This window comes from Papio anubis, chromosome 7 (genome assembly GCF_008728515.1).
Source record: "Papio anubis isolate 15944 chromosome 7, Panubis1.0, whole genome shotgun sequence".
Lineage (NCBI taxonomy): Eukaryota > Metazoa > Chordata > Mammalia > Primates > Cercopithecidae > Papio > Papio anubis.
In genome coordinates this window covers 157,206,827-157,220,819 of record NC_044982.1, presented here as the reverse complement: position 1 = coordinate 157,220,819, position 13,993 = coordinate 157,206,827, and the positions used below count along the sequence as shown (strand labels likewise).

The window sequence follows — 13,993 nt, the reverse complement described above, 5'->3', positions numbered from 1 at the left end:
GGGCTGTCAGGAGGAGGCAGGGGGCAGCGCTGGGCCTCGTGTGGGTTGTCGTCCGTCCTGTGGGCGCTCTGCCCCGTGTCCTTTGCGTTCCTCATTAAGCAGAAGTCAGTAGTTATTCTGCCATGAACCTTCTTGTCTGTGTAGTTTTTAGAACATTGCAAAGGATCTGTTTGCTTAGCTGTCAACAAAAAGAAAACCTGAAGCAGTATTCGGAAGTCAATTTGAGGTTTTTTTTTAGTTGTGGTTTGTTTGTTGGTTTGTGTTTTTTATGTTGGAACGTGCCCCGGAATGAGGCAGTTGGCAAACTTCTCAGGACAATGAATCCTTCCTGTTTTTCTTTTTATGCCACACAGTGCATTCTTTTTTCTACCTGCTTATTTTTAGAATAATTTAGAAAAACAAAATGAAGGCTGTTTTTCCTAATTTTGGCATGAATCCCCCGCCTTGTGCCAAATGAAGACGGCATCACGAAGCAGCTCCAAGAGGAAAAGCTTGGGCATGCCCAGCATGCCCGCTGCCCATCGACGTCTGTCCTGGGGACGTGGAGGGTGCCCAGCGTCCCAGCCCGCACCAGTGCCGTCCTACTGATGTGGTAGGCTAGCAATATTTTGGTTAAAATCATGTTTGTCACTGTAACCATTTGTATGAATTAAAGAAATAAAAATCCCGGAAAAAGAGAAAAAAAAGAGAGAGAGAGACAGTGAGGCTACTGAGCAGAGTGGCCTCAGGCAGTGGCCTCAGAGAACCGCCTGCAGCCCTCTTAAGAGCGGCTTGGCCACTGCAATACAGGACACAGCCAACTGGGTGGGCTGGGCCCAGGCCAAGTTGATGCTGAGACAATGGAACTTGCACCAGAGATCCAGAACCCGGGAAGGAGTGGTCTCCTCAGCCAACACCAGCGTGGAGGGCTGAGTAGGCACAAGAGAAGACTCTCACGGTGTGGCCAGAGTGAGCCGGAGGACCCGGACTCAGGCCCTCATGCCGCTCTGCCTCTGCCATCCTCATTCTGGACTAAATCCATATTGAGCTCCTGGTGTGTGAGGTCTTACTATTTCACAGAGTTGACAGACAAAAGCAGTCCACTGTTGGCCGAGCGCGGTGGCTCATGCCTGTAATCCCAGCACATTGGTAGGCTGAGGCAGGCAGATCACCTGAGGTCAGGAGTTCGAGACTAGCCTGGCCAATATGGCAAAATCCTGTCCCTCTAAAAATATAAAAATTAGCTGGGTGAGGTGGTGGGTGCCTGTAATCCCAGCCTACTCAGGAGGCTGAGGTGGGAGAATCACTTGAACCTGGGAGGCGGAAGTTGCAATGAGCCAAGAAGGCGCCACTGCACTCCAGTCTAGGCCACAAGAGTGAGACTCTATCTCAAAACAAAAAACAACAACAAAAATTCCACTGTCAAGGTGGCAGCGTGACCACATGCTACGTCTCTTTCTTCTATAGAACATCATTAGACATAGTAAAAAAAAAACAGAAGGCAGAGCATGCAGTGAGCCAAGATTGCACCACTGCACTCCAGCACTCCAGCCTGGGCGACAGAGCGAGACTGCTTTAAAAAAAGAAAAAACACCTAACTAGACATCACCAGAAAAAAAACTTAACACTCCACTTCCTCTTGTGAATGTAAGTACGAAATTACCAAATGAACTATGAGCAAGCCCATCTCAACCACATATAAAATGATATTAATCATATATCACAACAAAGTTGATTTAATTCCAGAAATGCAGTGTTAAATCATTCAAAAGCCAAACACTATTAAGTTACCTTATCAGCATAAAAAGACAAGAAAAAAATTGCTCAATCACAAAAGAAAAAAGCAATTGACAAAATCCAGCGCCTATTCATAAATCTTAAAACCTATCTAACAGAGAGGAAGCAACATGCCCAGTTACACACCACAGCAGCTGAGAGTAGTGACATAACTTACTTGCAGCCAAAAGATGAAAATTGCAAGCTGGGCACATTAGCTCATGCCTCTAATCCCAGCACTTTGGGAGGCAGAGGAGGGCAGATCACGAGGTCTGGAGTTTGAGAAAATCCTGGCCAACATGGTGAAACCTGGTCTCTACTAAAACTACAAAAAAATGAGCCGGGCGTGGTGGCACGCACCTGTAATCTCATCTACTTGGGAGGCTGAGGCAGAAGAATCGCTTGAACCACAGGGGCGGAGGTTGTTACAGTGAACCAAGATCGCATCACTGCACTCCAGCCTGGCAACAGAGCAAGAATGAGTTTTAAAAAAACAAAACAAAACAAAACAGATGAAAATTGAATTGCAGTATACTCTTAAAATTTTTGAGAAATCTGTTTTTCAGCTAAAAAGAGACAGACTCAGCCTTTTGACCTTTCCTCTTTCCCTCCCTGGAAGGCAATCCAAGGCCTGGAAAAACAGCAGCCACATTGTAACCACAAGAATAAAAACATGATTGGCCGGGCGCGGTGGCTCAAGCCTGTAATCCCAGCACTTTGGGAGGCTGAGACGGGCGGATCACGAGGTCAGGAGATCGAGACCATCCTGGCTGACACGGTGAAACCCCGTCTCTACTAAAAAAAAAAAAAAAACTAGCTGGGCGAGGTGGCGGGCGCCTGTAGTCCCAGCTACTCGGGAGGCTGAGAAAAAAAAAAAAAAAAAAAAAAAAAAAAAAAAAAAAAAAAAAAAAAAGATCCGGCCACTGCACTCCAGCCTGGGTGACAGAGCAAGACTCCGTCTCAAAAATAAATAAATAAATAAATTAATTAATTAATTAAAACGTGACTAAGGAAGTATTAGGAAACTGTAAAGAAACCTGGACTACCTTCCTCTGCACATTTTAAGTGACAAACATGAAATCTGTATTTCTTTAAGTCACTGAACCAGATTTATTTTTTCTATGACTACATGTAGCCCTAAACGATGTATTAAATACTAAAATACATACTGAAATACTAAAATTTTGGTCTTGAACTCCTGACCTCAGGTGATCCGCCTGCCTCAGCCTCTGAAAGTGCTGGGATTACTGGCATGATCCACCACACCCGGCTCAAAAGCTTTGTGTTTTTAAACATATTAGATATGTTTCTTGGTTTTTTGTTTAAAAACAAAATCATAATAATAATATAGGAGAAAAAGAGAAATCATTGTGATTATTTTATCTTATTGGAATGTTGGATAATACAGTCTGCTTCATTAATCATCAAGAACACTGTAAATTTTCCATTTTCATTGGATTTGTACCTCAATTAAGGTGATAAAGTTTTAAAGTTTTTAAAGTGAAAGCCAGCCCCGCCCCTCTCCTGGAGTGGGTGGGAACAGCAGTCGCGTGGGCGGCCTTCCATGTGACATCACAGGTCCTTCATGACACGTGGCTGCCTGGCCCCGCCTCCCTTCCCTTTCATCTTTCTCACTGACCAATGGGCTTCAAGCATTAAGGCCACGCCCCTATTCTGCATTCTAGTGTGGCCCTGGTTACGCCTCCTCTGGCTCAGTCACACAGCTGTGTGGTACGTGACTGGAGGTGTATCGGTGTACTCATCTGGATCACGCCACTGTGGCCCCAACCCCACTTCCCTCCCCACCCCATGATGTCAGAAGAAAACAGAGAGAGAAAATTGGCTGAGGCCAAGAAAAAGGTAAAACGCAGAGGGTTGTGGCACCCCAACCCAAACCTAGCCCCAGGCCCCCTCAGACAGCAGAACAGCTGCCAGAGTTCGTGCCACTCCAGAGGCACACCAGGCTCGGTCCTCCCAGTGACTCTGGGCTCCCCCAACCAAAATCTTCTCAGCCAGCCCCACCCCCTCAGCAGTCCTGCCTCTGCCCTCGCCAGTGACCCCAGGGTGACTTTGAGCCGGTGACTCCTAGGGCTCCCCACTCTGTACTCCACCCTCACCTCCTACTACCCCAAAACTGACCTCCCTGGGCCCTTTGGGCTCACGTCTCCAAGGACCTGGGTGCCGCTGCACCTGCCCTCACCAGTCGACCCAGGGTGACTTTGGGCAGGTGACTCCTGGGGCTCCCCACTCCATACTCGGCCCTCACCTCCCACCTCCCCAAGCCCGACCTCCCTGGGCTCTTTGGGCTCACGTCTCCAAGGACCTGGGTCCCGACCCTGCGAACCCCTCCCCAATCTCAAAGAGGCAACTTGGGCATAGCACTGTGTCGTCCCTGGTCCCCCACCACCGCACGGAGGAGTGGAATGTAGTGACGTCACAGTCCCTCTAGGAACCATCATTACTGCCGCGAGGCAGGCCTTTGATCTTAGGACCCGTATCCTAAGTGTTCTTGCCCCTTTTCTGGTTCCTCTGGTTGCAGCACAGATTTCCAGCTGGAAGAAGAGTAGGGACGATGTGACCTAGGAGCGAGAAGTTTCGGGCTGCCTTAGTCCCTTAACACAGACATTGACCGTTTGACAAGGCTACACCTCCCCTGTGAACTCAAAACGTTCACAGTGTCTCTGGGTGGCAATGCGAGAACGAGTTTGGTTTGGTTTTCTCCCAGGCTTCTACTCTCCAAAGAGACTTTAGCCATTTTTTTCTAAGTTCTACACCTCATATTTGAATTCTCCATGGTTCTGGGACCACAGTTCCCATCAGTCAGTGATCTCTGAAGTGAGATTTGCTCATCTTCTGTGGAATAGATCTTGGGAAACTGAACTTGACAACTCAAATCTTCCTCATCGCATCTCAACCTGGGGTACTTTGAGTGCCACAGGATAAAAATGGGGCATCTTTCTGAAGCATACAGTTTTCCCTTGATTCTTTTGAGAGAGACAAAAGATTAATGCTCTTGGGGATGATAGTCACATAGATTTCTAAGAGTATACCAGACTTCTCTCTGAAATGAAGCTTGGGTTGTCCTCTGTTAAATTCCCAGATTTAACAGAAAAGCTGGCTTCTGCCCTGAGGACACACTGATGTAAAAGTTTGAGAGGTAGTGGTGTACTTCTTCACACTAACAGACGTGTGAGGATGTATGACTCTAAATCACACAGCGTGTACTTTCCTGCCTACTTTTTACTTTTCTACCTCTGCCTCTGGTTTTGGTCCCTGGAAACTGCCGATTTGTGGCAAAACCCCAGAGCTCAGAGTCAGAAGACTGAGTTTAAGGTTCATTATTGCCTTTTATTTTCTGCCACAGTATTGATCCCTCTCAGTCGTGATTTTGACAACACCTCGTACAGTTGTTGGTGGCATTAAATCAGATCATCTACGAGAGTATGTTGTATAAACTGTAAAGTGACTGTAGGACCTTGGAGTTCTCATGAGTATCACTGCTCTTCTTTTCTACAGTTTAGAGGCTATCATCAGTGGAACAATGCTGGTGTTGGTACCGGAGGAATTGACACCAAAAAGAAAATAAATAATGGCACTAACCCTGAGACAACCACTTCTGGTGGTTGCCATTCACCTGAGGATGTGAGTCTTGGCTGGCTGGTCTCCTGAGGTCAGGGGCACGAGGGGCGGGTAGAAGGTAACTGTTAAGATTGTGGAAGGAAGAACTGCCGGGTACTGGTTAAGAATTCTGGGTTTGACTGGGCGTGGTGGCTCAAGCCTGTAATCCCAGCACTTTGGGAGGCCAAGACGGGAGGATCACGAGGTCAGGAGATTGAGACCATCCTGGCTAACATAGTGAAACCCAGTCTCTACTGAAAAATACAAAAAACTAGCCAGGCGAGGTGGTGGGCGCCTGTAGTCCCAGCTACTCGGGAGGCTGAGGCAGGAGAATGGCGTGAACCCGGGAGGCGGGGCTTGCAGTGAGCTGAGATTCGGCCACTGCACTCCAGCCTGGGCAACAGAGCGAGACTCCGTCTCAAAAAAAAAAAAAAAAAATTTCTGGGTTTGAATCCTACCTCTCCATCTACTAGGAACATGATTTACGGCAAATTGCTTGAGCTCTTTGGGCCTCTCTTTTCACATCTATAAAATAGGGATGGTAATGTTTTACTTATATTTGTGAGGTTTGAATCAGATTTGTTATTGTTGTTGCTTTTGTGTTAATCCCTAGGCCAGGGCCTGCTGTAAACTCCTCTCCTCTTTTGGACTTGCGTTTCCTGAGGAGGTAGAGTTATAAGAGTATCACAGGTTTCTGTTTGCTCTGAGAGTCTGAGATTTAAAGATTCACTAGAATGGAAACCTCGGGGTCAAGGGCTTCTGTCTGCCTTTTCCGTCCTGTATCCCAGCTGTCCCATATCCCAGCTGTGAAGAACCGTCCCTGGCCTGTATGTGCTTGGTCAATGTTTGCTGAATGAATGCACCTTTCTAAATCACAAGCTGGCAGAAGGGTGGGCTTTTCTCACACTCCATCTCTGAAGGTTTATGTGAGTGTCTTTTCCAGAGAATCTAGTTTCAGCCTTTCAGTTCTGTGGCTGTGGGCAAAAACCAACAAAGACCCAAATCCATTTTTTTTTTTTTTTTTTGGCAGTTGAGAGTTGACCAGTTCGTGTTCCCATTGGGTCTGATAACTTTGCATTTAAAATCCATCCCTGGCCCCTGCCTACCGCTTCCTGACTTGAGGAATAGAGTCGAGGGGGCCACCCTCAGTCACCTCCCTTCGACTCTCCCCACAGAAACAACCAAACTGAGCTCAGCTGGAAGAAGTAACGTGATTTCTTTGTTTGCTCACAGCATGGCTGCTGGGTTTGGGGGGCACTCAGATGTAGAGGCCCCAGTCTCGCCTGGCCCACTCCCAGACTGGGGAAGTCTCACCCCCCAGATTCCACCCCATCCCCACAGGGTCCCTGATAACCTGGCCCCATGGGTGGGCCAGTCCTGGGGCAGTGGTGCCGTTCTGGGGGCATCTCTTGCTGTGCCATCTCTGCCTTCCCCTAGTAAGAGCTCTGTCTTCCTCTTCCTATAGGAAAAGAAGGCAAGCCACCAACATCAGGAAGCCCTAAGGAGGGAGCTAGAGGTGAGTGGAGGGGGTGAAGTTCCCTCCTGTCCTCTGGAGAAGGTTTCTTTGCTTCTCTTTCAGCACTTGCTTGTCTTTTCTTCCAAAGACCCAGGATCATACTATACGAATCCTTACGAGTCAGAAGACTGAACTGGAGACAGGGCTCTACCACAGCCAGGAGGCTGCCAGGAAATGTGAAGGTGGGAATCTGGGAACCCAGTCATCCTTCAACCTGGCACTTTCACAGGCCTTTAGGGGGAGTCCTTTGTGCCACATCTCAACCTCTCTCATTCCAGGAGAGTCCAAGGATCTGGCCGGTCGCCTGCATCGTTCCTGGCACTTTGCAGGAGAGTTACAGCAGTCTCTGTCTGCTGTGTCTACACAGCATAAGAAGGCGGACAGGGTGAGTCCAACCACCTGCTCGGTCCCCTGGGAGCCCAGTTTCACAGATGGAGGAATGAGCCTAAAGGTCCCTTCTGCACAATGCAGTGTCCTGCCCAGAAGGCAGCATGGGCCATTTAGTACTGCGTTTTGGTGTGGATATTAGAGGCAGGTTGGGGCTGAGTCGGCTGCTGTGGGTTAGCTGCAGGGTGCTGTGGGGAACGAGCACCGGACACAGAGCTCCGAGGCCAAGAGCCCACCCTGCCCATACGTGGCTGTGGCCTTTGCTAAGTCCTAGGCAGGGGTTAGTGTACTTGTACCATGAAGGTACAGAAGAGTATCTTTAGAATGTTACCATTTGTGTAGAGAGAGGGAACAAACGTACATGTGTGTGGCTACGTATTATGCTAATATACCTAAAACATATGTGTAAGGATTCATAAAAAACTCAGGAGACAGGAACAGTGTGCATGGGAGGTATTTCCCTTCTGTACCTTCTGAGTTTTGGACTACGCCAATGTATCATTCTTTCAAAGAGTCAGCAAAGGATTAATTTCCTCCTTCTTATCTGTGCCCTACCCCCAGCGAAGGAATGGGCTTACAGAATCAGATATACCTGGGTGTTGAAAGCCCAGCTCTAAGTGATCTTAGACAACCCCTTAACCTTCAGTACCCCATGTTTTTCATCTACACAATAGGGGTAATAATGGTAACCGTCTCCTATGGAGGTTGCGAGGATTGAATGGGTTTGTTAGTGCAGTGCCTGGTGAAGCACTCAAAGGTTCTGACAGTGGGAGTAGTAACAGTAATAACAACAGCAATCTTATCTGATCTCTCTGGGCCCCTGTTAGCCAGCTATCAATTCAATCTCTTTCCCTGTCCCTTCCACCCTTACTGAGTTCTTTGAAAAACAAGTGAGAGAGGGGTGCGGTGGCTCACACCTTTGTAATCCCAGCTACTTGGGCGGCTGAGGCAGGAGAATCTCTTGAACTCGGGAGGTGGAGGTTGTGGTGGGGTGAGATTGCAACATTGCACTCCAGCCTGGGTGACAAGAGCGAAACTCCATCTGAACAAAAAGAAAAAAAAGAAAAAGAAGAAAAACAAATGAGATCCTGGGCTTGGAAGTGCCTTGAGAGCATGTGAGGTGTGACTGGGAGTGGGGAGTGGTGTGTGGAGTGGTCACGGTGGCTGTTGTTCCTGGTCGGCCAGCCGCTCCTCTGCCTGCTCTATCCTGACTTCACCTTTCTCTATTTGCAGTACATCGAGGAGTTAACAAAGGAGAGGGACGCCCTGAGTCTGGAACTGTACAGGAACACGTAGGATGGGGGAAGGTGGAATGGGAGGTCTGTGGGCCCTCAGCGTGGGGGGTGTGCTGGGAGGTGGGGGTACAGGTGAGCATGGTGAGAGGCTCATACAGGTTTTCATGTGTGCGCGGGGAAGCTCTAGTGCCGGCTGTGCCACTGACTCATGGGGTAGCCTCAGGCAACTCATGTCTTCTCTCTAGCCTGCCACCTGCGACTTTTAGTTCCTGGGGTCCCTTCCAATGCCACAGTTCTGTTGTGGGGCGAAGGTACAGGGTTGATCACCAAAGCAGTCCTTTCTGTTCTTAATTCATTCCTTTCTCCATGGCCTCCGGTCACAGCATAACCAACGAGGAGCTGAAGGAGAAAAATGCCGAACTACAAGAAAAACTTCGACTTGTAGAATCTGAGAAGTCTGAGATCCAGCTCAACGTAAAGGAGCTAAAAATGAAGCTGGAGAGGGACAAAATCCTGCTGCCACAGGTAAGAGACTGCAGCCCCCGCGGTTGTGAAAGCTCCACCCAGCTGGGACCATGGTCTAGGGACCATGCAGGGTATAGGGAGGGTCCAGCCAAGAGCTAGAAAATTTGGGTCCTTGTTCTGATCCCACCATAGAATCATCTAGAGTGTGCTAAAAATCTACAAATTGGGGCCCTGCCAGGGGAATCAGAACCTCAGGGTTAGGGCTTAAATTTTTTTTTAAAGAATCATACATGAAAACCGTTATTTTATAGATTACATTTATATAGCTAGCTCATGAGTCTATTTCCTTTTGAGGTTGAAACCAACACTTTGCAGGAGGAGAAGCTGCAGGAGCAGGAGAAGAAGATATGGGAGCAGGAGAAGAAGATATGGGAGCAGGAGGAGAAGATACGAGAGCAGGAGGAGAAGATGTGGAGACAGGAGGAAAGGCTGTGGGAGAAGGAGAAGGAGCTGCGGGAGCAGGAGAAGCAGATGCGGACGCAGGAGGAGCAGATGTGGAAGCAGGAGGAGAAGATGTGGAGACAGGAGGAGAGGCTGTGGGAGCAGGAGGAGCAGATGCACGAGCAGGAGCAGAAGATGCGGAAGCAGGAGGAGAAGATGTGGGAGCAGGAGGAGAAGATGTGGAGACAGGAGGAGAGGCTGCGGGAGCAGGAGCAGGAGCTGCACGAGCAGGAGAAGCAGATGCACGAGCAGGAGCAAAAGATGAGGGAGCAGGAGGAGAAGATGTGGAGACAGGAGGAAAAGATGTGGAGACAGGAGGAGAGGCTGCGGGAGCAGGAGGAGGAGCTGCACGAGCAGGAGGAGCAGATGCACAAGCAGGAGCAGAAGATGAGGGAGCAGGAGGAGAGGATGTGGGAGCAGTACCAGAGGCTGCAGGAAAAGGAGGAGAGGATGCAGGAGCAGGAGGAGAAGATGCAGAAGCAGCAGGAGATGTGGGAGCAGGAGGAGAAGATGCGAGAGGAGGAGGAGGAGAAGATGTGGGAGCAGGAGGAGATGTGGGAGGAGATGATGATGCGGGAGCAGGAGGAGATGATGCGGGAGCAGGAGAAGATGCGAGAGCAGATGGAGAAGATGAAGGAGGTGGTGGAGATGATGCAGGAGCAGCAGAGGCTGCCAGAACAGGAGGAGGAGCTGTGGAAACAGGAGAAAATGCAGGAGCAGGAGGAGAAGATACGGGAGCACGAGGAGAAGATGCAGGGGCAGGAGGAGAATATGTGGGAGAAGGAAGAGAGGATGCGAGAGCAGGAGGAGAAGCTGCCAGAGCACAAGGAGAGGTGCTCAGCGCCCTGCGTCCCTCCCTCCAAAGAGCTTTGTGATACAAGCCATGCTAGCAGCATGGTGTCTGCGCGAGGAGAGGCCGGGGACCGTTCTCCCCACAACAACCCCACTGCACAGGTCGTGCAGCTGCCTCGTGGGATGAAGAACGCCCAGGAGTGCCCAGGCTTAGGCAGCAACTCCTGCATCCCATTCTTCTACCGAGGAGACAAGAAGAAGATGAAGATCATCGACATCTAACCGCCGGCACTGTCAACAAGGCCTACAGAAGTGTTAGCCACCATGTCACTGTGTGAATATAGTCTGAGAATAAACTTGAAAAAAAGAAAAAGAAAATTTATGTTAAATTGTGATAAAATACTGGCCGGGCACGGTGGCCCACACCCGCAATTCCAGCACTTTGGGAGGCCTAGGCGGGTGGATCACCTGAGGTCAGGAGTTCAAGACCAGCCTGGACAACATGATGAAACCCCGTCTCTACTAAAAACACAAGTTAGCCGGGCATGGTTGCGCACGCCTGTAATCCCAGCTACTCGGGAGGTTGAGGCTGCAGTGGGCCGAGATCACGCTACTGCACTCCAGCCTGGGTGACAGAGCGAGACTCCATCTCAAAAAAAAAAAGTTTCTACCTGAGGACAATAATATCTATGTATGTTTGCATTGTCTTTTTGCTTGGTCTTTCTTGTTTAGTCTTGTGTTGTCTTGTCTTATGGCGTTCCCTAGGAAACTGTTACCTGCTCAGGGGATTGACTTTTTTTTTTTTTTTTTTTTTTTTTTTTTTTTTTTTTTTGGGAGGCGGGTCTGGCTCTGTGCAGCCAGGCTGGAGGCGTGGCGGATCAGCTCACTGCAGCTCCATGCCTCCCGGGTTCACGCCATTCTCCTGCCTCAGCCTCCCGAGTAGCTGGGACACAAACTGTCCCACCGCCCGGCTAGTTTTTTCTGGTATTTTTGGTAGGAGATGGGGTTTCACAGGTGTTGTAGGTGGTCTCGATCTCCTGGCCTCTTATAGGCCTCCCAAAGTGCTGGGAATACAGGCGTGAGCCACCTTGACCAAAGAGTATTGACTTTGACTTTATGGCCTTTTCTGGTGGAGTAAGGCAGATCTTCATCCAGTTGGGACTAAGCTGGTTCAAAGCAGGTTTTAGTTTTGTGATGGCTGGTCTATTTTTATTCATTTTTCTTCTCCTGGGGTGGCCTTCAGGGTCCCATCTCTCTCCTTACTGGGATCCAAATTCTCATTATGTCATTTGAGCCCTGTGAGTGCCAAACATTCAGCTAGGCTCTCCAGCCTGTTCACTACCACTTCATACTCAGTTTCTTAGCCTCTTAGCCCTCTACTGTTGACCAATCACCAAGTGTGGGAAAGCACTACAGACTGTCAGGGTCACCTCCCAGGCCTGGTCACTCAAATCCTGGCTGAGGTCTCCAATTACCTTCAAATAATTGTTTTTGGTTGGGGCACATTTTTGTCCAGTTTTTCTAACTGCTCTTGTGGGGAGGCTAATCTATAACCATCTCTGCCTTTGAGTGGCTGTGGGAGGCACCAGTGCAGTCCCAGTGGCTGGGTCCTTCCCACAGCCAGCTAGTGTATCTTTTGGACTGTCTGCTCATTTCATAGAGGGTGTGTTGGGGTCCGTGCGGAAGGTGGTGGAGAGAATGAAAAAGAACACACAAAAGACAAAGACACACATAGAAACATGGCTCAGGCCTCCACCTCACTTTAATTTTATGCCCCACCGTCAGCAGAAAGGTAATGCAAAACAAACTTTCTTTCCCAGATGTGACCTTCTGTAGTTCCTTGTTTCTTTTTTTTTTTTTTTTTTTGAGGCCGGAGTCTTGCTCTGATAGCCCAGGCTGGAGTACAGTGGCGGGATCTCCAGCTCACTGCAAGCTGCCTCCTGGGTTTGCTCACCATTCTCCCTGCCTCAGCCTCCCGGTATCTGGGACTACAGGCGCCCGCCACCTGCAGCCCGGCTGGTTTTTGTATTTTTTTAGTAGAGCGAGTTTCCCGTGTTAGCCAGGATGGTCTCGATCTCCTGACCTCATGATCCAGCCCGTCTACGGCCTCCCAAAGATGCTGGGATTACAGGCTTGAGCCACAGCCGGCCATCAGTTCCTTGTTTCTATGCTCTTCCTTATCTACCTGCCTTCTTGGCCTCCCCAGGGAGTTCATTAAAAAGTTGAGTGGAATACTGTCCTTGAGCCTATCTATTCTCATGCCTGTTTCAAAGGCCCTGCATTTCTCCTTTTGTTTGTTTTGCCTCAATCCTAAAAAAGGTAGCTATATTTGTTCCCTGTGTTTTTCTTTTGTTTTTTACTTAGCAGGCCGGAGGGAGCATCAGATCACAAAAAGTAGGCCAATCGAAGTGCAAAACAATATGCTTCCAGAGATTGGCAGAAATCCCATGTGGTAAATGCAGATTAAAATGGGTTTAGGCGGCAAGGCACTGGCCCAGCTCATGCAGGGATTCTACGGTTCGGACAACACATGTAATTGTTGGTCGAGAAATGCTTGAGAATGTTCCTGAGTGAGCTCTCGGATGTCCAAACTAATATTTTTATGGCCTACTAATAATTTTTGGGATTATAGTCCAATTTTGAAGATGTTAAAGGCAAAGGCATTACACAAAGTGAGGTGGAGTTCCAATCACATTGTAATGTCATCCGAGTACTGAGTACAGTGAGCTGATCTCCAAGTCATGTCAATGTTTGTTTTATGTTGTCCAATCTTTTATCAAGTTGTAATCAATGTTTCGTTGTTGAAGCCATAACCAGTGAGATTGTTCGTGCCATTGCTGCACAAATTTAGCATTTTGTATGCTTTGATGAAGAGCGAGTCCTGCTACGGTCGCAGTGGAGGTGATGGCAACAAGACTCATCACCGAGGCAATTATAAGTCCAAGGGCACGGCAGGTTCGCTGGAGAGAAGTCCAAATATAAATTTTAAGAGGTGATGCCCCCCACGGTCGCGTAAGGTTAACAGGTAGCCAAATTTCCTCACGAGTCCTGAGGATATAAATATCCCCAGTAAAGTTGTGCCACCAGGAATGATTGAGGCAAGACAAAAATGTACACGTATCTGTACAATTAACAATCCCCGTATCATTATCCCATGTCAAATTCCCTGCTAATAACAGGTAGGGCTCACGGACACAAGCAATAATATATCGGGAGGTATTCCGATATAACTGAATATGAAAGGAGTTAGTTGGGTTAGAAAGATTAAGGGACATATTCCCCACAAAAGTGCTAATGGCATCGCCTGCAGCTAACAACTTCCAAAGATGACTCTGTACTTTAGGCCTCCTTCATGCCATACCAAGGTTTTATTACTGTTAGCGGCAATACTTTTATTTACCCAGTGTCATTTTAAAGGTATGTGACTAAATTTTATTTGAAAATTGCTGTGCACACTCCAATCAGTTATTTGCATCCCATTGTATTCTAATAAAATCAGGGGTTTAGTTCCCCGACATTGTTGTCACTCCAGCACCTCAATATTAGGAGAAACCTCTGGAATAGGACAAAAAGGTAAAGAACTAGGAATAGTTTCATTAGTATATACAGTATGATTATACTGAAAGCTTCTAGTTACAATAATAACAGTATTAGCAGCCACATGACTATGATTATAACGAACAGCCCAAGCTTCATGCGATTTTCGGAGACAATGAGGACTATT

At 48.3% G+C, this 13,993-nt stretch overlaps 1 protein-coding gene across 4 annotated transcripts; it reads left to right on the top strand.

Annotated features, from left to right (window-relative positions):
- The first annotated feature begins 466 nt into the window (after nucleotides 1-466).
- GOLGA6L7 (golgin A6 family like 7) lies at nucleotides 467-10,647 on the top strand. 4 transcript variants are annotated; one of them, XM_017960456.3, is made up of 8 exons: nucleotides 3,067-3,615; nucleotides 5,272-5,397; nucleotides 6,839-6,889; nucleotides 6,978-7,071; nucleotides 7,168-7,274; nucleotides 8,510-8,568; nucleotides 8,895-9,036; nucleotides 9,331-10,647. In XM_017960456.3, exons 1-8 carry the CDS (start codon nucleotides 3,565-3,567, stop codon nucleotides 10,549-10,551), a joined length of 1,851 nt encoding a protein of 616 aa, XP_017815945.2. In that variant the 5' UTR covers nucleotides 3,067-3,564; the 3' UTR covers nucleotides 10,552-10,647. The 4 variants fall into 4 exon arrangements, with proteins under 4 accessions (XP_031524771.1, XP_017815945.2, XP_017815944.2 ...); XM_031668911.1 differs by lacking the exon at nucleotides 3,067-3,615 and adding an exon at nucleotides 467-592 and having other exon boundaries at nucleotides 6,978-7,274; XM_017960455.3 differs by having other exon boundaries at nucleotides 6,978-7,274; nucleotides 9,352-10,647.
- The last annotated feature ends 3,346 nt before the right edge of the window (nucleotides 10,648-13,993 follow it).